This window comes from Gopherus evgoodei, chromosome 2 (assembly GCF_007399415.2).
Source record: "Gopherus evgoodei ecotype Sinaloan lineage chromosome 2, rGopEvg1_v1.p, whole genome shotgun sequence".
In the NCBI taxonomy this organism is placed as follows: Eukaryota; Metazoa; Chordata; order Testudines; family Testudinidae; genus Gopherus; species Gopherus evgoodei.
The window spans coordinates 75,003,816-75,025,762 of NC_044323.1; the positions used below are offsets into that span (position 1 = coordinate 75,003,816).

The 21,947-nt window shown below is 42.0% G+C and overlaps 1 protein-coding gene across 3 annotated transcripts in view; it reads left to right on the plus strand.

Moving 5' to 3' along the window:
• Window positions 1–21,947, plus strand: part of RBMS3 (RNA binding motif single stranded interacting protein 3) — a 580,573-nt gene that overhangs the window by 552,378 nt on the left and 6,248 nt on the right. Inside the window, exons 12-13 of one of the 3 annotated variants that reach the window (XM_030551002.1) lie at window positions 15,433–15,513; window positions 17,859–17,990. In XM_030551002.1, coding sequence (XP_030406862.1) covers window positions 15,433–15,513; window positions 17,859–17,990 — 213 coding nt within the window. Of the gene's footprint in view, window positions 1–15,432; window positions 15,514–15,947; window positions 16,049–17,858; window positions 17,991–21,947 lie in introns of those variants that run through there. The other 2 variants (XM_030551001.1, XM_030551000.1) reach the window with 2 other exon arrangements.

Sequence of the window (21,947 nt, forward strand, 5' to 3'; positions counted from 1 at the left end):
TGAAAGACTGATTCAGAAAGATTAGGAAAGCCTGGGTGTACGTCTGGTCCCTCTTAGCCCCAAGAGCAAACAACGAACCAAACAAACAGCACAAACAAAGACTTCCGTCCACCAAGATTTGAAAATATCTTGTCCCCCATTGGTCCTCTGGTCAGATGTCAGCCAGGTTTACTGAGCTTCTTAACCCTTTACAGGTAAAAAAGACATTAACCCTTAACCATCTGTTTATGACAGCACACTTTGCACTCTGTATTGTAATTTAAATAAATACATTTGAAACTGTTGAAAACATCCAAAAATATTTAATTAAATGGTATTCTATTATTGTTTGAGTGCAATTAATCACGATTGTTTTAATCGCTTGACAGCCCTAATTTTTTTTCTACTGAATTGAATTACTTTTCACTCAGCACTGACTTTGTTAGGTATTGCTTTACATTAAAATGCATACTGTCGATATTTGTGTTACCCAGAATAGCACAGGGAGTTTAGGCATGAATTGGTACAGACTGGTGATTGTATATCATTTGAATGTATATGTGCAGGATCTGTCTCCTTTGGACCTCAACCACACAAAGAACAGCCTTGGAATACTGGTGTTCAGCCAACACCAAAGCACATCTGTTTCACTGGGCCTTTCAAGCATTGTTAATATAATTCCTGGGGAAATAAGTACTGCACACACCCATAAAGCTATATTAAATAAGGCATTATGGAGAAAGGTTGTTTGTTCTTTTTACAAAATGTTCTTGTTCTCTATGCCTTAACTGCCTACCAATATTAAGAGGTATTCAGCACTAAAGTCAGCATGAAAGATCACTCCTCTCACATTTCATCAGCACTAGCTGCTTATCACATTTTCCCAGCAGAATGAGACATCTTACCACAATGCACAGAATGCATGAGCTGCTTGCCTGATTAGTATGTAATACACAGGACATGTAGTGCTCAAAATGGGATAGACACAGTAGAGTAACCCTTGTAAAATTGCAGTATAAATCTGAGCAGGGGAATAGAGCACAATGATAATATGGTAAAGGAGAAAGGAATATGGCACAAGAGGGATAATCCAAACTCTTGAAATAATAATTGTCTGTTTGCTTCATTCTCTTGCATCTTCTTTTTTTTCTCCTAGTGCCAGGGAAAGTGTAAGAACTATTTAATTTCTGAGGTGTCCAGTGTTTTGTTTCTGCTGCTAAAACATGCAGGGGCTCAATCCTGTAACCCTCTGTTCACTTTGCGCACTGAATACCTGTCTATATAGAATAGCAGATCAGTGTTGACTTGTGAACTGACAGTACAGTAAAATCCACTTAATCAGCACCCTGAAAAACTGTATTTCCATTTCATTGTAAGAGTGCCATGGAATAGATTCAGTGTGACACATTTCAGTAACCCCTTGTGATGGCATGGACTAGGTCCAGGGGCCCCCTGTGGGAGGCTTGAGGTCCTGCCACACCCTAGCCCAGATAGGAGGCAGAAGAGAAGTTCTCCAAGTGGCCTAGTGTGGCTGCAAGGAGCAGCCAATCAGGGTCCAGGAGGGGCACGTCAAAAGCTGCAGAGCCAGAGAAAGTCAGTTGCTGCCTTGAGCTGGAGGAGAGAGTGCTGTGTGTCCTGGCTGACTGAAAGCAGCAGGACCATAGACAGATCAGTCTTCTGGCAGGGACTGGGGGAGCAAAGAAGGCGTGCCTGGCTGTCTGCTGGGAATGAACCAGAGAGGGCTTCAGAAAAACAGAGTCTCCAGGGAGGAATCCCTGTGGGTATGGCCCATACGAGGGCTGAGACAAATTAAAGACTGTATATACCGGAAGGGATTTGTTCTGTTTCACGTAGAGACAGTGACTTGGCTGAGTCACTGGAAACCTGCCTGAGAAACCACCAACAGGGGTCACCATAAACTGAAAAACTGCAGACACACCCAACGAGAAGGGGGCACTTGTGAGTGGTGGGTGCCATGCCGTTACACCCCTACGCAATGGATAAATAGCACACTGAGAGCCAAATCCTGTAGTTTTCTTAATCAGTCATTACCAGGGCCAGCTCCAGCTTTTTTGCCTCGCCATGTGGCGAAGTGGAAAAAAAAAAAAGATCAAGCCGATGGTGGCACTTCGGCGGCAGCTCAATCACACTGCTTCATTTGACAGCGGGTCCTTCGCTCCCTTTCTTTCTCTTTGGCAGCAGCTCAAAGAGGAAGAGAGGGATTGGGGGACCTGCAGCTGCAGACCCGGATGTGCCACCCCTTTCTATGGGCCGCCCCAAGCACCTGCTTCCTTTGCTGATGCCTGGAGCCGGCCCTGGTCCTTATGCTGACAGAACACCCACTGATTTTGATCTTCATTTTCCCTCAGTAGGTACTGAGTATGGACTGCAAGATTTTGAAGTACACAGGGGGAAAAAATCTCACAAAAATGCCCTCCCCGCCCTTACTCGCACACACAGACTTACCTAATGATCATGTAAATTTATGAAGGATGCTAACTGAACTGATTTATATTCCCATAGAAAATAACATTTTGTAGTGTAATATGCTAAAACTATAATTCTTTACGTTTAATGGCAGTTTCATTTTCCATTGAAAGTAATGTTAGCCTCACTCTGTGATCATATATTAATGTAACTGATGGATCTGACTAAAACATTATATATACAGGATTCCTTTATAAGGCTCTTTTTAATGTGGTAATCCAGCAAAAAGCCTTAAAACTGCCTCTTTTTATAGAAAGCTTTCATTACGACTTACAGAAGTATTTGGATTCTAGGAATCTTGTAGGGACAAAGGACTGAGCAATACTGTGTTTCAACTGCAGTATGGGCTTCACAGGGGTACTCTTGGTTGTTTATGCCAGTGGCTCACTACATCATATCTCTCATCTGTATATCATTTCCACGCAGGTGACTGTAAAATTCTTTCTGCTTCAGTGAAATTCAATGCTAATACTTATATGATCGTAGTATGTTTTTGGCTTTTCTTCTCTGTGCATCTAGTTATCAGCTTTTAATTACGTTGCTACATCTCTATCAGTGTTAAGTCCTAGAGCTGTCCATACTCAAGGATGTTGTTAAAACAGAAATGAAAAAGTGTGTGATACAGGAGTAGTCATTATGTAACAACTCTGAATGTTTCTTTCACATTGTTTTAATAAATTAATCAATACTGCTTGGAAACTCACTTATTGAGAGTGGAGTAGTTTACATCTTTCAAGACAAGAATTTTGGAGATAGCCTCCGTGAGACACATTCATCAACTATTAGCATTGAGAATGCACCGTATGGCTTGTCCAAAAAGATCAGTAATATGCTACAGAAACAATGAGGCAATTCAAACCTGCCATGTCAGAAAACCCAGGTTTGGTTATTTCCTGTGAAACATTTTTGATGAACACTTAACTTGAAAATATTTTAACAGTCTTGGCTTCCGTCCTCAGGGATTAATAGAATGGATTGTAGTTATATAGAAATTGATGGGAATGATTGTATGTAAATGTCCAGGAAAGGGAGTGCAGAGAGAGTTTTGTGACAAAAGAAACCATCTTGGAGGCTATTCAGGTGCATCGTCTCTTCATTCTCTTCAGTGCACTGGGTCTGAAGCAAAAATCTAAGGGATGTCAGAAGTTCAGTGATAACCAATCCTCACTGAGCAAGTCAAATGTATCTTAGGGCTTGTCTATGTGGCAAGTTACTGCGTGTCAGCCAAGGTGAGAATCTACAGCTCAGCAGCTTGCCACGCAGAAACTTCCCATGTAAACATTGCTACAGACCATACTTATGTGTTTGAAAACTGATCCATCAAACTTCTGAGACAATTTGATTGTGCAAAAAGGCAGTTTTCACATCCTGAAACTATTCACGTGTGCATCACAGCAGTGGAGAATCAGTCTCCATATCTACACAGTCGCCTAGGCTCCCTACCCACACTGGAGATTGTGACACAGGAGGGAATGTTAGAATAGATACACTGAAAGTGTAAGCCACCATTTTCAAACTTGGAGGCCTAAAGGTAAGTTCCCATAGCCATATGTAGGCTCCTAAATATAATATGAATTATGATGAATTCATAAGTATGAATGATTCCTATGAAATGTCTTGTTTGGATATAAAGAAACAGGATATTTTTCCACAGCACTGGTGGATTTTCCTGGGTGTATTTTTCTCTGTGTATGTGTGTATGTTAATTGATATGTGCTCTGAAAAGGATTTTGAATTTTCAGTTCTTCTTTTTTCCATCCTTTCAATTCCTAAAAGTGGTGTGACAGACCCAGACCAGTGGAGTACAGGAGTCTGGTAGAGGGCAAATATACTGGTCACTGGATGAGTAGTTTTCTGTTCCCTGAGTGACCAGAGCAGGGGCTGCACTAGGAAACTGCTCGAACCAATTAAGGCAGACAGGCTGATTAGATCACCTGCAGTCAATCAAGGCAGGTTAATCAGGGCACCTGGGTTTAAAAAGGGGCTCACTCCAGTCAGGCGGGCAGGAGCCAGAGGAGAGGAAGTGCATGTGAGGAGCTGGGAGCAAGAGACACAAGGAGCTGAGCGTGTGTGCTGCTGGAGGACTAAGGAGTGCAAGCGTTATCAGACACCAGGAGGAAGGTCCTGTGGTGAGGATAAAGAAGGTGTTTGGAAGAGGCCATGGGGAAATAGCCCAGGGAGTTGTAGCTGTCATGCAGCTCTTACAAAAGGCATTATAGACAGCTCCAATCCCCAGGGCCCTGGGCTGGAACCCGGAGTAGAGGGCGGGCCTGGGTTCCCCCCAAACCTCCCAACTCCTGATCAGACACAGGAGTTGATCCAGACTGTGGGGAAGATCACTGAGGTGAGCAAATCTGCCAATAAGCGCAGGACCCACCAAGGTAGAGGAGGAACTTTGTCACAACTGGTGTCAGGAGTGGGATTGGGAGTGCAAAGCACAGCAGAAGAAGGGTGATTTAAAAAAAAAAATTTTAAAAAAAGGTAGAGGGTTTATTTTTTTTTCACCACAATGGATGATTTAATATGGGCATTGATACAAGCTATGGCAGCCCAGCAGGAGGCTACCCATGTCCAGGCAGCTGCCCAACAGGAGGCAGTGCGGCTGCAGCAAGAGACTAATCGCCTGCTGATGGACCAGGCTTCTCAAGACCGGGCTTTGTTGCGAGAACTGATAAACCAGGTAAAGACCCTTACAGAGCTGAACCGTGGCCATGATGGGATGCAGATCATACGTGCCAGCCATTGGTTGCAGAAAATGATGTGGGAGGATGATGTAGAGGCATACCATCTGGCCTACAGGAGGCCTGGCCTCGAGATCGATGGTCTGGCATCCTTGCCCCATTCCTGTATGGAGAGGTCCAGAAGGTTTACTATTTTCTGCCTGAAGAGGCTGCAGCAGACTACCCCCAGCTGAAAGCAGAGATCCTGGCCAGATCTGGGGTAACGACTGCAGTGCGGGCCCAACGATATCACGAGTGGAGGTACCAGGAAAACAAAACCCCACGGTCCCAATTATATGACCTCATCCATCTCACATGAAAGTGGTTGCTAACGGAGTCCCGGAGTCCAGAAGAGACACTAGAGGTTCTGGTCATCAACCGATACATGAGGGGACTACCGCCAGACCTTTGTGCCTGGGTAAGCCAGAACGAACCCTCCACCTATGATGAGGTTGTTGCACTGGTAGAGAGGCGAAGGATGGCGAGGGAGCTGACCCGACAAGTTAAGGAAGCGGCACCCTAGGTTAAACTAGCAGCACCAAGCCCTAGAGCTTGGGTGACTGGGCCACCAGGAGGGCCCAGGTGGAAAAAGAGAGGGGCTGAAGGCCCACCAGGGGCCACAAAGAGTCAGAGCACAGAGGGAGAAGAGGATCATGATGTTAGATTGCCCAAACCAAGAGACCAGGGAATGCCTAAGGCTCCATACAGATGTTATGCCTGCAGGGAGTAGGGACATACAGCTGCACAGTGTCCCAATGCTGAGGAGCCAATGCAGTGTAACCTGGGGAACTGGGCAGACCCATGATCCCTAATCCACCTTGTGGGGGTCTCAGTAACCCCACATATGTACACCAGACCAGTGAAACTAAATGGGGTAGAGACCACGGTACTGGTCGATTTGGGGAGTGCTATCACGCTTGTCTCGGGGAAGCTTGTGAAGTGTAGTCAGCTGCTGCGGGCTTAGCGTACGGGGATAACATGCGTCCATGGGACAGTTGGTTATTACCCCACCATCCCAGTAAAACTCGAGATTCAGGGGAACACTACTGAGGTAGCAGCAGGTGTAGTCCCTAAACTCCCATACCCAGTGCTCATAGGGAGGGACTTCCCAGGGTTTGGAAACTTACTCCCAGTAGGAGGATTGGAGGAAAAGGGGAACCCTGAAGTTAGTGAGGTCTCCACAGTAGACTGTCAACCCCCTGTCTTCTCTGAAATATCCCCAGATTTATTTTCCATTTCCAGACATGGCAGAAAGTCAAAAAGGGAAAGGAGGCCAGCTGAAGCCTTGGGAACCTGAATACTGACTCAAAGCCAGCGGGTTGCTCTCATAGATAGGCGGACCCAAGCAGCTGAAAAGGAGGCCACCCACGAGGGAGAAGCACCCGAGTCTGACCCCCACCCTAACGCTTCTGAACCAGTAGAGGCAACAGAGACTGGGCCCCTAGATCTTGGGCAGATTAGCCCCGGGACAGGAAATTTTGGACGGGACCAGGCCAAAGACCCAAGGTACAACAACATTAGGAAGGAGGTGATTGAAATAGATGGGGTCCCCATGGAAGGGAAAACCCAGGGACCAGGACCCTACTTCATAATGAAGAAGAATCTCTTATACCGGGTTGCACCAGTACAGGGGCAGAAGGTACAGCAGTTCCTAGTACCTCAAAAACACCAGAATGCTGTATTAAATCTTGCTCATAGTCATCTCTTTGGAGGGCATTTGAGGGTAGAGAAGACCCTGGCATAAGTCCTACGATGGTTCTTCTGGCCTGGAGTACATGAAGAAATGGTGAGGTACTGTGCGTGCTGCCCAGAATGTCAGCTGCACAGTCCCCGTCCCCACCTGAGGGCACCTTTAGTACCCCTTCCCATCACAGAAGTCCCCTTTGAGCCAATAGCCATGGACCTAGTGGGACCCCTGGAGAAGACGGCTCGGGGCCACCAATATATACTTGTTGTTTTGGACTATGCTACTCACTACCCACAAGCCATCCCCCTGCGGAACACAGCCTCTAAAACGATAGCCAAAGAGCTGGTGGGGATCTTTGCCTGAGTGGAGCTACCAAAGGAGATATTAACAGACCAAGGAACCCCATTTATATCAAAGGTAATGAAGGACTCTGTATGCTGCTCCATATACATACCCTGAGAACTTCAGTCTACCATCTGCAGACTGATGGGTTGGTAGAAAGGTTTAACCGAACCCTCAAGGCTATGACAAGGAAGGTGGTAAGTCAGGACGGGAAGGATTGGGACAACCTACTACCCTATCTTATGTTTGCTCTCTGGGAGGTACCTCAGGCCTCAACTGGGTTTTCCCCCTTCGAGTTATTATACGGGCATCACCCCCGTGGCATACTAGATATCGCCAAAGAGATCTGGGAAGAGGAACCCAATGAGGGGAGAAATATAATAGAACATGTAATACAGATGCGAGACCGGATAGCCCGGGTCGCTCTTATTGTACGGGAACATTTGGAAAAGGCACAGGAGGCCCAGAGAACTCATTACAATCACCAGGCAAAAGTCCGACAGTTCCAACCAGGGGATCGGGTGATGGTGTTGGTACCTACGGCAGAAAGCAAGCTTCTGGCCCAATGGCAGGGATCCTATGAGGTGGTTGAACCCGTGGGGGAAGTAACCTACAAGGTGTGGCAGCCAGGACGCTGAAAACAAGAACAGATTTATCACATCAACCTTCTAAAACCCTGGCATGCACAAGAGGCGTGGATAACTATCCAAAAAGACCTAACCCAGGAAAACAAGCCTTCCAAACAGATGAATGTGTCTCCCAATTTAACACTAGACCAGAAGAATGAGGTGTCTGAGATGATCTTCCAGAAACAAGATGTGTTCTCGACAAAACCAGATTGAACAACCAAGACATATCACCACATCGTCACAAACCCTGGGGCCAGAATAACAATGAGGCCCTATCGGGTGCCAGCGGCCAAAAGGGAGGAAATAAAAGCAGAAGTAAAAAAAATCAGGGCACCTGGGTTTAAAAAGGAGCTCACTCCAGTCAGGCGGGGAGGAGCCAGAGGAGAGGAAGTGCGCGTGAGGAGCTGGGAGCAAGAGGCACAAGGAGCTGAGACTGAGAGGGTGTGCTGCTGGAGGACTAAGGAGTACAAGTGTTATCAGACACCAGGAGAAAGGTCCTGTGGTGAGGATAAAGAAGGTGTTTGGAGGAGGCCATAAGGAAGTAGCCCAGGGAGTTGTAGCTGTCATGCAGCTGTTACAGGAGGCACTATAAACAGCTGCAATCCCCAGGGCCCTGGGCTGGAACCCGGAGTAGAGGGAGGGCCTGGTTCCCCCCAAACCTCCCAACTCCTGATCAGACACAGGAAGAGTTGATCCAGACTGTGGGGAAGATCACTGAGGTGAGCAAATCTGCCAATAAGCGCAGGACCCACCAAGGTAGAGAAGGAACTTTGTCACAGTGGCGAGAATGTGTGTCAATTTTTATGTGGCTTATCAGTTTCTAGAGACATTCCTGGGTGCCATTTACATTTACTGCAGTTTTTACAAATGCTGTGCTTCATATGCAAGTGAATGTGTGGTTCATGGCTATGTATGGCAATCTGGCTGAATTCACTTCTACTTGGATTAAATATCCTTTATCTGAAAAGTCCTGCTCGCTCTGCTTTAGTAGCAGGCCTGAGCTTGGGAAATTAAAAAGATTTATTATATAAGGGACTTCTTAGCTCATTTGCACTATTCTTTTAACACTTTTTCATTGCTCTGTTTTCCAAAAGTAAGGATTTGTGAAGGATACTTAGAGCTCATGAAGAGAAAAGGAGATTAGTTTGGAACTAGAGTTGCTGAAGTATTCTTCTCTCTACCTTCATCTAACTTGCTCAGAGAATTATGTAATATCTCATTAGGAAGGTTGAAAGGGAAATGATAGTGTTTGTAAATCCCCTTGTGTTAAGGAGCAGCAGGGAAGGGGTTGAAATCTAAAGATTTCTAGTTTCTTCTTGAACGATGAATGAGATAGCCCAGTGACTGAGATCTGTGGAATGAAAGGTGCTATTCTTGGCTGCCCTGTGGTAATTTTATGTCACAAAATCATATTATATTTAAGACCACTATAACTGTGGAGAAAAATATTGAAATACGGCTGTATGCAAAAATCATAACTTTTGTTTCTCACATATTTTTAATAGGGAATTATAAAATTATCACTAAAACTCATAGAAAAATTACAGAGTCCCCAGCTCCGTAGGGCTTCTAGAGTTGAGCCCCAAAATCAGAAAGTCTCTGTATGTTATGTCAGAAGCTATAGTTGCTAGGAGCTGTATTCCATTGAACTACAACTCCATCTTGACAGAATTATAGACTGGAATAACACAGTGGGGCAATACTTGAATCCATCAGGGAACTGGGAACTCCCAAATGAGAAGGTAGAACCCAGGGGCAGAATGTCCTGAAGAGAAGGGATTTTATTCTATGTTTTGTTAAAGCCTGAACCAGCAAGATTCACAAGATTCTGGAAGTCTGTAGTTTTTCCACCATGCCAGGGAGAGAATTCTAAGGCAAGAAGGCGATTTTTCCCAGAGGGAGAAATTTATGGTTAAAATGTATCCAGCAACAGTGTGACTTTCATCAGTTTCTCCAGCGATACAAATGTTTTCATGTAGCTCTATCGCTGATGCAGTGTCTAGACTTCTTGGATCATAAGCAAGAGTTGGCATTAATTCAGTGGATCCTAAAATGCTAACTATTATCAGTGTACTCCACCACACACAAGATGTGGATTGCATCACGGTACAGATAATCACTAAGAATGAAACTGTGGGACCCTTGCTCACATCAGTCACACTGGTTAGCATTTATTCACACAAGTGGTCCCATTTAAGTGTACTTCAGTAGAACTGTTCTCATGTAAGTGCTCAACAGAATGAGAATAGGTTCCTCCATTTGTTTCTGAGTTCAACTGAAAAGTACCTGAGTATTGTGGTGAGCATGTAAATTGTTACAGTGAGAGAAAAGATCGTCACAGGATTCACTGTATTTTTTCGATCCTTAAATAATTGTAAAACAGACCCACAGCTATGAAGGAACCAAGGTGGGTTTTCACACTTCTTTTTCTATCTAAAGGCCACATGAATAAGTACTACCTCATACTCATGTTAGGTAGTACTTATTCATGTGAGTAGTCCCATTGACCATAGTAGGACTACTCAGATGAACGAATATTACTCAGTATGAATAAAAGTTTCAGAGTCTATATCTAGCATATAATTAAACAGATATTAATTGGTATTTTCCAGTTGTGATGTCTGAACCAGGCAAATATGATCAGTATTGTTATGCCACCCATCCCTATTCAGCTTTCATGATGTAGTACATCCTGAGACTTTTTGTGGTCATGAGCGTTAACTCTTCATGTCCAAGAGGCTTCTTCTATTTGCAGTATACTATCTTAAAATAAGAAACAACTAGATCTACAAACATTCTGAACAAATCAATAGATAACAGTCTTAAAGGCCGTAAAACTATGTGGTGTAAAAGGTATCTATTTCTTTACATTTTGTTAGACTTCTGTGACTTTTTGTCCTCTATACTTTGTGTCCTCAGATAGACAGAAACAAAAACCCTAGAAGAGGGTGTGAGATGAATCAATAAAAGCTAAATTGGTGTCCGTAACAAGCAAGACTTGAAATTAAGCAGTCAGACATCCTGAGATGTGCATTACACTAGAATATTGCACACTGTGAGCACAAACCAAAGGTGCTTTAGGTACAGTATGTGAAAACAATAGCAGTTTAAAGGGAAATCAGAAGCATCAGCACTGCCAATGCTGTTTCTTTTTCTTGGTGGAAATTGTCAGTCTTTAAAGTGTAGTTATAGTCAGAAAAATGATTGTGCCAAACAGACACTATTTTATTGTTTCCGATGTCTTAGAATTGCTATTTATTTTGCTGTCAAAGAGCCAATACAGTGTGGGAGAGTGAGCGATAGCCATTCTGCTCAATATGCACAAGTCAAAATAGACTAACTACATTCCAATTGCAGAATCTCCATCCCTGATGATGGCATGTGAGAAAAAAAGGAGCACTGTTTGATTTCCAGATCCTATTTGGCAGCAATGAAACTTCATTTTCCTTTTAGTTAAGTCATCTGTTTATTTGTAAGATGAGCAAATGTGTGTATGTATCTCACACTTACATCCCACTCCCTGCAGTAAAATATGTGAGAGTGGCCTTAAGTAAAGGAAATCTCTGTGTGGATCTCCTAGCAGAGATTTCCCCCACATCAGAGCATAATTTGGGAATGGGAATTCAGTGCATCTTTGAAGACAACATGTTGGAGGTGCCCTCCAGACAATTGTGAGATTAGGCATACTCCTGTGATTTTTGTCAAAGTACACAGATAGGACTGGTAAGAACAAGGTCTAGATCTGACAACTCAATACTCATATGACATTTAAGCATTTGAATATCTGTTGCATTCAGCCAAGAACTGCTTAAGCAGTACTGTGTATAATTTCCTGGGACCCAGGGGAAACCAGCTACATTGAGGCCCTGTGACTCTGGTATAGCTCTGGCCTCTAGAAACCCAATGGAGCTGGACCACTATGGTGCCCCTGAGCCACGGCTACCTCCAGGAACACTCTTAATGCAGAATCCTTACCATACATGAATTTGAGCAGAGAAGATAATACAATTTCCATTTTTCTTCAGAATTTCTGTGAGGCTGGAGGGAAGGAAGTTTTGTACTCCACCTCTCCCCACTCCCTGAGGTAGCTAGCACTAGTCTGAGCCCACCTGTTACCTCACTACACTCTGTAAGGTTCAGGGGAAGAAGCAGATGATGTGTCAGAGAGAGCTGAGGCCCCATCCCAATACAGGAAGAGATCAGTCCATCCCCTAGTATGGAAATTACTGAGACAAAGTCAACATGAAACCTCCTCAGTGCCATTTTACAGTCACTTTCAGAGATGAACCAACTGTAAAGCACAGATGACAAGAAATTAAAGTGGTTGGGATTATCTAGTTTAGAAAGGAGAGAAATCAGGGTGGCCTTGATTGCGGTAACCCCAAGGATGGTGAGCATAGAAAAAATTGATCAGTTTCTCTTTTTGACCTTTCCTCATATACTATTAGAAAAACAGTCACTCGGTCCTTACTTTCATCTCCAGTCTGGAAAACAAATCCACCAGTGTGGACCCTAACACCTCCACAGAGTCCTATGGAAAGCAGTTGGACTGCGTGTGGGCATAAAGGGGTCCACATGGGATCCTTGATGAGAGAAAGTATGGTCCTGTGGTTCTGGTACTAACCTGGGTCTCAGGAGACTCAAGTTTATTTCTGTTCTCTGGCACAAATTTAGTGTATGTCTGTTCCCCATCTGTAAAATGGGGTTAATGACACTTCCCCACCTCACAGGGCTATTGTGAGGACATATAGATTAAAGATTATAAGGTGCTCAGATACTCTGGTAAGGGGTGCCGTGTAGGTAACTGAGATAGCTGATGGTTGTGGTGAACATGTGTGGTGAGGGGCTAATAGATGAGCAGCAATCTAAGAGTCAGAGTACACGGAGCAGCAATGTGCACTATGGGGCTGTGATTTCTAAAGTGCACTAATGTGTTGCAATTCTTTGGTCCATGAAGACCTTGCTGGTGCGCACTAAATGTCCCCTACTGTGCTTTAATGTAGTACCATTTAAAACAGTACTATGCTAAAGCACATTAGGGAACCATTAGCATAAACCAGCAGGATCTTTATGGGCCAATTAATGAACAACATGTTAGTGCACTTTAGAAACTGCACCCCTGGAGAGCACATTACCTCCACCGTGCAGACATGCCCTAAGATATATATTGGTGCATCTGTTTGCAGGATTGGCACTTATGGGGGCAAATTTTCTGCCGGTATACCTCCATTCTGTCAGAGGACTTAAACCATCAGTGAATTTCCCTTTTATCCATTGAATTCAAAGCACTTAAAAAAGAAAAGTAGGTTTTACAGAAGGAGAAAATGATACATGGAGAAACAAAGGAGCTTACCTAAGATCACTCAGTGAGTGAGTGGCAGAGCTATGATTCTCTTGTTCTCCAAAGGGCAGTACCTTTAGAACTAATAAAAGTAAATATTTCACAGCTCCTATACTTGTCCTGTGGGACTCACCGCTGAAGGATATTGAAACAAATAAAGTGGCCTGATTTTAAAAATGGTTTAATAATTTTGTGAGGTCTCATAAGACTTTATTTAGTTACGTGTTTATTTGTGTGCAAACTAAGATGACAATAGGGATAATCACATCTAGTGATTCAGAGCACATATGCTGACTTTCCACTGGGTTCCAGGAAGAACTTAAAAGAAAACAACATTGCCTAGAACTGCTTTTTTTCTCCTCTTTATATAGATGTTTTTAATTTAAAAATAATTTGCTTCAGAGAAACAAACTTCAATGAGATTTAAAACAGCCTTTGTGGAACAATGAGAGTGAGCACTTCAAGTAAAAGCTAACAATTAATTTGGAAGAATACTGTCTAGCATATAGGATGGCACCAGATGACAGCAGTGTTACAAAGCAGACTGAATGAAATAAAAGCTGAAGGGACTCTCACTCTTATAATATTCTCATCCGTGACTAATGTTCATGGCCAGAGAATAGCCCTACTATATGCTGCAGTACAACAGGGATATTTGGCTTAAATGTCATTGGCTGATCGACATTGACCAAGAAAACACTGAACTCCTCAATCTGTAACAATTATCTTTGTGAAGAGAAACAAAAAAGTATCATCAGGAAGTTGTGGCCGGAGGCAGACATAATATGGATCGGTGACACTCCTGTCTCTTTGGCCATATTCAAGGAGCATGCAGTGAATTTCAACAACATCATTATAATTACTTACAAATACATAATGTAGTGCCACTAATGTGAGCCTAAATCCTGCACTTCTTACTTGCTGTTTTTATATAGGCAAAACTTCCACTGAAGTCAGTGGGACTTTTTTACCTAAGCAAGGACTCTGAAATTTTGCCCTCAGTATTCTTGTCTATGCCATTTCTGCACCCCAAACATTTCTTGGGCAGTGCATCGGTTACACCCCTCTTTGCATTTGTATAATGCAGTTTTGCTGTGGACATTTCAAACAACACAGTTAATTTAAAGGTCAGCTGAGAAAGCATTTGAAATGATTATTTCACAATAATCAGTGGAAAAAATCCTGCAAGCACCTCCTAACTCAGCCAGAAAACTCAAGCGATGTTTAACTTATTTTAAAATTCATCAAATACATCCTGGGTAGGTTCAGATCTCCAGTGTGTCTTTGAAGACAACATGTCGGAGATGCCTTCCAGACAATTCTGAGATTGGGCATACTCTGTGATTTTTGTCAAAGTACACAGATAGGACTGGTAAGAACAATGTCTAGCTCTGACAACTCAATACTCATACGACATTAAAGCATTTGAACAATCTGTTGCATTCAGCCAAGAACTGTTTAAGCAATACTGTGAATGAAGAGAATAATGCTGTACCAAGGGTGAAATTCGCACCCACTCATAATTAAGGACTGGTTTCCTGCAGTGCTTGGGCGAGAGAATATCTTAGAAGAAGCTAGTACTGTATGTTGACAGAATAATAATTTGGCAAAGTTTTGTGATATTTAAAAAGGCTTCACGGATATTAAAAAGAATTCATAAGTAGAAGGAAATTCAGTTAGTGCCCCTAAGTACAAAAAGCAGAAACTCTCAGATATCTGTTCTTTCCTGATCTTCATATCCCCACAGATGTGATTGTTCCCATATTCAGGGTTAGAGTAGTGTGGAAGAAGTACACTAATTTCAGCCCGAAGTTTGTTATTTTTGTAGGTATCATTTAAAAATGTGAATTCCAAGAGCTTTCTTAGACTTTTCTACATAATCACTGTGCATGATGTTATTGTGTCTCCTTGGTATTTTCTTCAGATGTAGAAATAGAACTCTCTCCAGTTATAAAGCATATGACAAAATGATAAAATCTAAACCCATCAGCACTGTATACTATGATCTCTTGGTGTTGCTTTCAGTCATATGTGCCATCACTAAGCAGGTCAAGATGTATGATTTTAATGGCCAATTCCTTCCATTAAGTAAAATTATTAGCAAAAAATAATGGTGTGATGTACAGTGCATACAAACCAATACATTCTGTACTGTAACCAAATCTATATAATGCTTCTAATACAGTCTTCTGTGGTTACATTGTGGTTTTCTATTTCTAATATACATGTGCCTTTGACTTATTCTAGTATATGACTGCTGCTGCACCTATGCAAGGGACCTACATTCCCCAGTACACTCCTGTGCCTGCAACAGCTGTCCCCATTGAAGTAAGTTTACCTCCATTCATGCAAGTAGGGTGAAGGGGTGACAAATCACAAACCTATTCGTCATTGAACCTGTTGTATATCAAGAAGGGTCAAATGTTGCTTTACCAAAACAGACCTTACACTGCTCTTAGATTTGCGATTGCACTTCAAATTTCTTTTTTTCTGGAAGATCTGCAAATGCTCTTGTTTTTGCATTTGTTTTGCTGTGCATAGGAAATGGAATAAACCATTCTTGATGTTTCATGTATTTGGGAGGGAGATGGGAAAATGCAGGAAAACAAAACCAACCAGCAAACTACGAACCCAAAGAGATTCCAGAAGAGACATGGCAAGAGGGTTTGATGCAGTCCTTAGTGAGTGTAGGTAACTGCTGAAAACATGCAGCAACCAGAAAAAGTGACTGAGCAATGGAAACCTTCCTCTTGTACATACAGACGTGGAGGATGCTGCACTGACTGAGTGCTTTTTCATCCTTGAGGAAGGATTCGCTCTCTCCCTCCTTGGGGCTGAGTCATGCTGATGACATTCTAATGAGTAAGTATTTACTCAACCCTGTAGAGCACAAGTTGCCTGGAGCACTTCAGCCCAAATTCCACTGCTGTGCATCTTCATAAGGGCATCTGACACAACAAGAGGGAGGCTTTGGGAAATAAAGATGCTGTTACTCTTAAATTTGTATTCTTCTCTCTGTTTTTAACCTCTTCTCCCCTACTTTGTGATAATGTGAGGGGCACTATTGTCTCAATACTTTAGTCTTCAGCTGTCTGTCCTCTGGAGTTGAGGCTATTACCGCTCCATGGGTTGGTCAGTTGAGGATGTTTTTCGAGCTGTTATTTTGGCACTTCTCTGCCTGCAGTCAAGTGGATCCACCATAGTTTTCAGTCTCCACGGCTGCAAATTCTCTGAATCCCAAATGATCTACCACCTAGTAGGAAAGACCTCTACTGGTGGGTTTGGTTTATTTTTTTATTTTTATTTTTTTTTGGTCATATTCAGCTGGTCTTATTTAAATCTTCATTGCATCAGTTTCACCCTAAATCAGATTTTGCTGTAAATATATCATGACCACTTTGAATAGCCTTCATTAATTATTAAAGGAACGAAGCAGAAGACCTACCGTAACATTTGCGATAACCTGGCAATTATTGTTTTGTTATATTACCATAGCACCTAGTCATGGGTGAGCACCCCATTGTGCTAGGTGGTGTACAAACAGAACAAAAAGCTGTTCCCTGCCCCAAAGAGTTTACCATTTAAATCTAAGGCAAGACACAACAGATGGATGCAGATAGACAGGTGATTACAAGGAAACAATAAGCCAGTCTTGGTCAGCATGGCAGGCAGTGGACTTTAGGAAGCTTTGAAAAAGAAATTGACCACTTTGTCACAGAGATTTAAAATGCACCACCCATTGTTTATATAGGACTCAGATAACAACAAAATTGAGTGCTTTGTGCTCCCTCTCCTGGCTCTACAGAGTGCAATCTACTACTACATTCAATTCCCAGAAGAGCGCTGCTGGTATCATTGGTGTGGTTGATGCACACAAGCACAGAAGTAAACAGAATATGGCTAATTTCAATAGAAATGTAAAAAACTAAAAAATGCCAAAATAGGAGAAAAAATTATCAGTGAAATAATTGTAATTGCAGGTTTTCAAGGCAAATGCATATAATGTCGAATACATACAAACATACATGCCTCAAAGCCTCATTCGTGCAACGTCCTATTAGGTAAAATCTTTTGTTTGTCTTAAATTTATTTTAAAAGGGAAAACACTCTAAATAAAAACACTACATCAATGCAAATACAGTATTGTTTGAAGCATGCTACAGTGTCTGCACCATGTGTGTTACAGCACAATATATTGCAAAATCCTGTGGGACTTGATTCTGTTCTCACACCAGTGTAAATCAGAAGTCAATGTTAGACCAAGATAAAGTCAGTGTAAGTGAGGTAAAAAAGGCAGATCGACCATGCATATGTAATAAAAATAACGTATACAGGGTGAAATCTTGGTTCCACTGAAGTCAATGGAAACGTTGTGACTTCAGCAAGGCTGGGATTTCCCCCATAATGTGTAGATATTTTTCACCACCGCATGTTAGAGCACAGTGCTCCAGGTACTCTGTGAATTGAGGCTGTTTCTCATTGCCAGGCCAGATCTCTTTGTAAATTGATAGCATTTATGTCATGTCAGCATGTGGTTTCTGCTATCCCAGACACTCTCAACAATGCAAACCAATGGTACCGATACACAGAAATAAAGAAGTGATGAGATGGTGCTGAACCCCATCATGTGATTAATATCAGTAAGACCTTTGTGTCCCTGTTTGCTTCCATAGGGTGTCGTTGCTGATACTTCTCCGCAGACAGTAGCATCTTCATCACAGGAAGCCAGTGGTCAACAGCAACAGATGACAGTGGAAACATCCAGTGAACATGCACCTGCATATTCTTACCAACAGTCTAAGTAAGTAAGACTGTGATTAGTCACTGGTAGGGCCATATATGATATTGTGTTTGGAATACAGAGATCCCGGTTCTGCTCTCAATTTTGATAATATAAATTCAGAGTAGCTCTACTGAATTCAGTGGAGTTGCTCTGGTTTTACACCAGACATTGGCTCAGCAATCAGCATACTGGGCAAAATCCCAATCAGGTGTTAAGAGGCTACAACTTTTGGTCAAATTCCCCAGTGATGTCAATGGAGCAGTAAGTTCCACATCTGGTGATTAGTTTTTCAGGATGTGAATGTAACTGACAAAGTAGTGTAAATGGCATCCAGTGGTTGTGCAAAACTAGTGTCACTTGCACTTTGAGAGAGAAGAAAGGGGTGCTGCGGGAAAGACAACCTCAAGAAAAGGTAGGGGGGCTGTTTTATCTTACTCCTGGCCTCTGCTCACTGCATTTGCTCCCATATAATAATACCATAAGTTCAAAGTTCAACCTTATTTTCAATGCACTTAATGATTGAGCCAAGTTCTCCCCATGTTCTAGAAACAGAACAGCCCTCATGTCTTCTGCTCCGGTGCCACAGTGGAATTGTTACTCAGAAAGGAGAGGTTATTTGTGCAGAAGACAGAGCATAAATTATTATGAACCACACCAAACCCCTGTCCCAAGTGCAAAGGTCTCTCTTTTGCCTTGGCCTTCCAATGAGAGTACATAGCACTTCACACACAAAAAACCCATTCACACACAGCTTTCAACGAGGAGAATGAAGTGAAGAAGGATCCTCACGTGACATATGCTGGACCCAGTTTAATGCATCATGGGAAGGTACTCAGATACCATGGCGATAGGCACAGTAAAACAAATGGAACAGAATAGAAACATATCCATCTAGTTGGTTACTTCACCTGCCTTTTTGACCCCTCAGCATTAAGTTGCACTTGTTTTTCACACCAACTGAATGCCAGACTGGTGCAAGCTATACTCACCGTTTGGCCCACGTACATGTACCCAATGGGTAGCTTACATCATCAGTATTGTTTATTGCTGCAGAATTTGGCCCAGTATGTATTTTACAGATGGAGCCAATCACACACCTCTTCTCTATATGTCTGATTTACTCAGAGGCACAATATGTTTGTGTACCCGTTCTGCCATCATTTTCTTTAATACCTATAAAAATAAATAATGGCAACCTACTTAGAGAATATAATGGGCCAAGAGAAAAATATACATGACAACTCCATGCTGGTTGCCTGGTCTGATCATTGTGTTCTGAAGGGATCACTGTGTTCTAATCATTCTCATTTTCCAATTCCCTTTCCCTTAAGTCTAAAAGCAAAAAGACTTAAGTTCAGATGCCCCCAACATGTAGCTGGGGAAAGTTTCTGCTGGGCTTGTGCCTATATTGCAAAGATTATAGCTCTTTTTTAAAATGACTGCTGGATTTTTCCACTGTAAGATTCCCATCTTCTCTGAGAATATCCCTCATCTCACATACTCAGCTATTGCATGACTGATATAGCAGATGGTGTTCTTATGTTTTTGTTTTGTTTTTCTGTTTTTTTGCTGAAACATGCCAGCTGTTTCTGTGTCTGCAAATTGTGGTTACAAATGCGAAGACTTGGGAGGTGCTTGATACAGAAAGAGTGTATGCAATTTCTAGTAAAAAAACAAACAAAAAAAAAGTTAAAATGTTTTTCAGACGCACCAGTTACAAAAGATCATATTGAATAAATATATATTTTTCAATTTAAAAGCACATTTAGCAATAATGAAAATGATGCCCAGTATACGACAATAATTTCCATTGTGGCGGAGAGGAAGTAATTAACCTGATTAGATGCTGATTCTAATCATTTATAGCCAAGGGAACATGCAAAACTTACAAAAGAATTGTCTAGAAGCTCATGGGAGGGATGTTATAATCACTTCTTTAATTATATGTATCTTTCTGTGAACTAACCAGAAAATAACAACCAACAAATAGATAAGAATATCTTGAAATTGAACTGGATGTGATAAAGATTTTGTATTGGCCTTGTAGGTAAGTGTAAACTAGACAACTGGTGAAAATTTTTCTCTTTCTTGGCCAGGAAAGATATTCTTTCATTTACCCTGTTAGATGGTTTTTAATAGTGATATCATCTTAGTGCATTCAAATTTAAGGCTGATACACTAGTCAAATATTCCCCAGCATAAATCCAGTAATGTGAGCAAATTATACCATGGATGAATTTGGCTCTCTATCCTTCAGCTCTGAGCAGAATACTTCACTTCATTAGGAGGTACCTCAGTCATTTTAGACCAAAGGAATCTCTGTCCCCTTCAAATCTTCTTATAAATTAACATATATAAATATGAAATCTTGAAAGTGAAGTTAGAGCGAACTCTTTTGTCTCAGGAACTCCACCCTCTTGCCTCTGGGCAAAGGTCTGTTTGCTGGACAGCAGCTCTCAGGCTTTAAGTAGGAAAGAAAGATTTTTGGGTTCTCCGGGAAGATAAATCCAGTACCAGATTAAAGAATGCATGATGTTTCTACCTGGGAGAAACTCTTTTTCGAGTACAGATTTTAGGTCCCACAAGAAACTTTCCAGGGAAACGCACAATAACTCGCTTACACTAATGACAGCAATGCCGACAATCCAGATAACACCCTCGGATAGGCAGTAAAATCACAGAAGGCTGTATACACCTGAATGGCTGTATATAGGGGAAGAAAAACCTGAACTCAAGAAATTCTAGAAGAAAAAGGATGGCCAAACAACCACAATGCAAACAGGCATACAAAGACAAACATAACGCTCCTGTGAAATGGGTTCCCCCTTACACCAGGGCTAACTCTGAACACAAACTATGAGTTAGCTGAGAATGCTAAAGACTCAGTGGCAAAAACTTTGCACCTAAATGCATAAATGTTGGTCAGCTTGTAAAGTGTGGGGCTCATTGGCACAGGTAAGGAACTCCTCTGGTGGAGTAGGAGATAGGATGTACAAATCAGTGATTTAGGTTGCTACCTCTCAGGAACCACTAAGTCTTTGTGTGAGGGTGATGTTTGTGGAGCCTTCTCTGAAGCATAGTAGGAGATTTCTCAGATCCACTCACAGTTTCCATCCTCCTGATAAGTAGCAGGGACCCTACTAAGAGTGGTTGCCTCCAGTTGCCCCCTAAGTATACAGGTACAGAATGCCAACAAATATCTGAGTAGGTCAATGCTTCGGAAAATCCATAAGGAAATAGACAAATCTGACATTCTACCATCGCTATCTTAAAATGTCTGTTCTTTTGTTTGGATAATACTGTAATTATTTCATATAATGACATAGTCCCAGAAAGGGAGCTATATGGGAAAGCATTCTGATTCTTTTCTTTTAAAAATATCTATATTGAGTTAAAACAGCAACAACAAAAAATCCCAACTAAATATTTTAAAATTTGGCAAAAGGAAAACTATTGGCTTTTCTTATGTCGAGTTTCCACCTGGAGACGAGTTTTACAGAAGAGCTGTAAACTCCTAAATGTGGAGGCTTAAAAGAGCATCAATAACCATCCCTTAACTATAGCATTATAGATGATACGGTAATAGACAACATTTGTCAACAGTAGCTCCACCGCCACAGAATACTATGGTGCAATTACGTTTTTGTGATGCTGCTTCCATTTTAGGAACATTCAAAAACATTCCTGAATTGTTTTGCCTTAATGATGCAGTAATATTGGTCATCTAGACCATGTCCCCTGCGTTAAATTGGAAAGACTGTACATGTACTTTCTACAGTTTCTATATACTTTTATTTATTATCAGCATGAATGTTTCTACTGAATCAGCCATAACTGGCTCATTAGGCAAACTGTTCCATGGTCCAGTTATTCTTACAATCAGAAAATGTTTTCTTATTTGCAAGTTGAATTTATCCTTTTATTTTAAGTTTAGCCTTCATTTTAATACTAGTGTCCAAAATAAATGGTGCCACTTAAT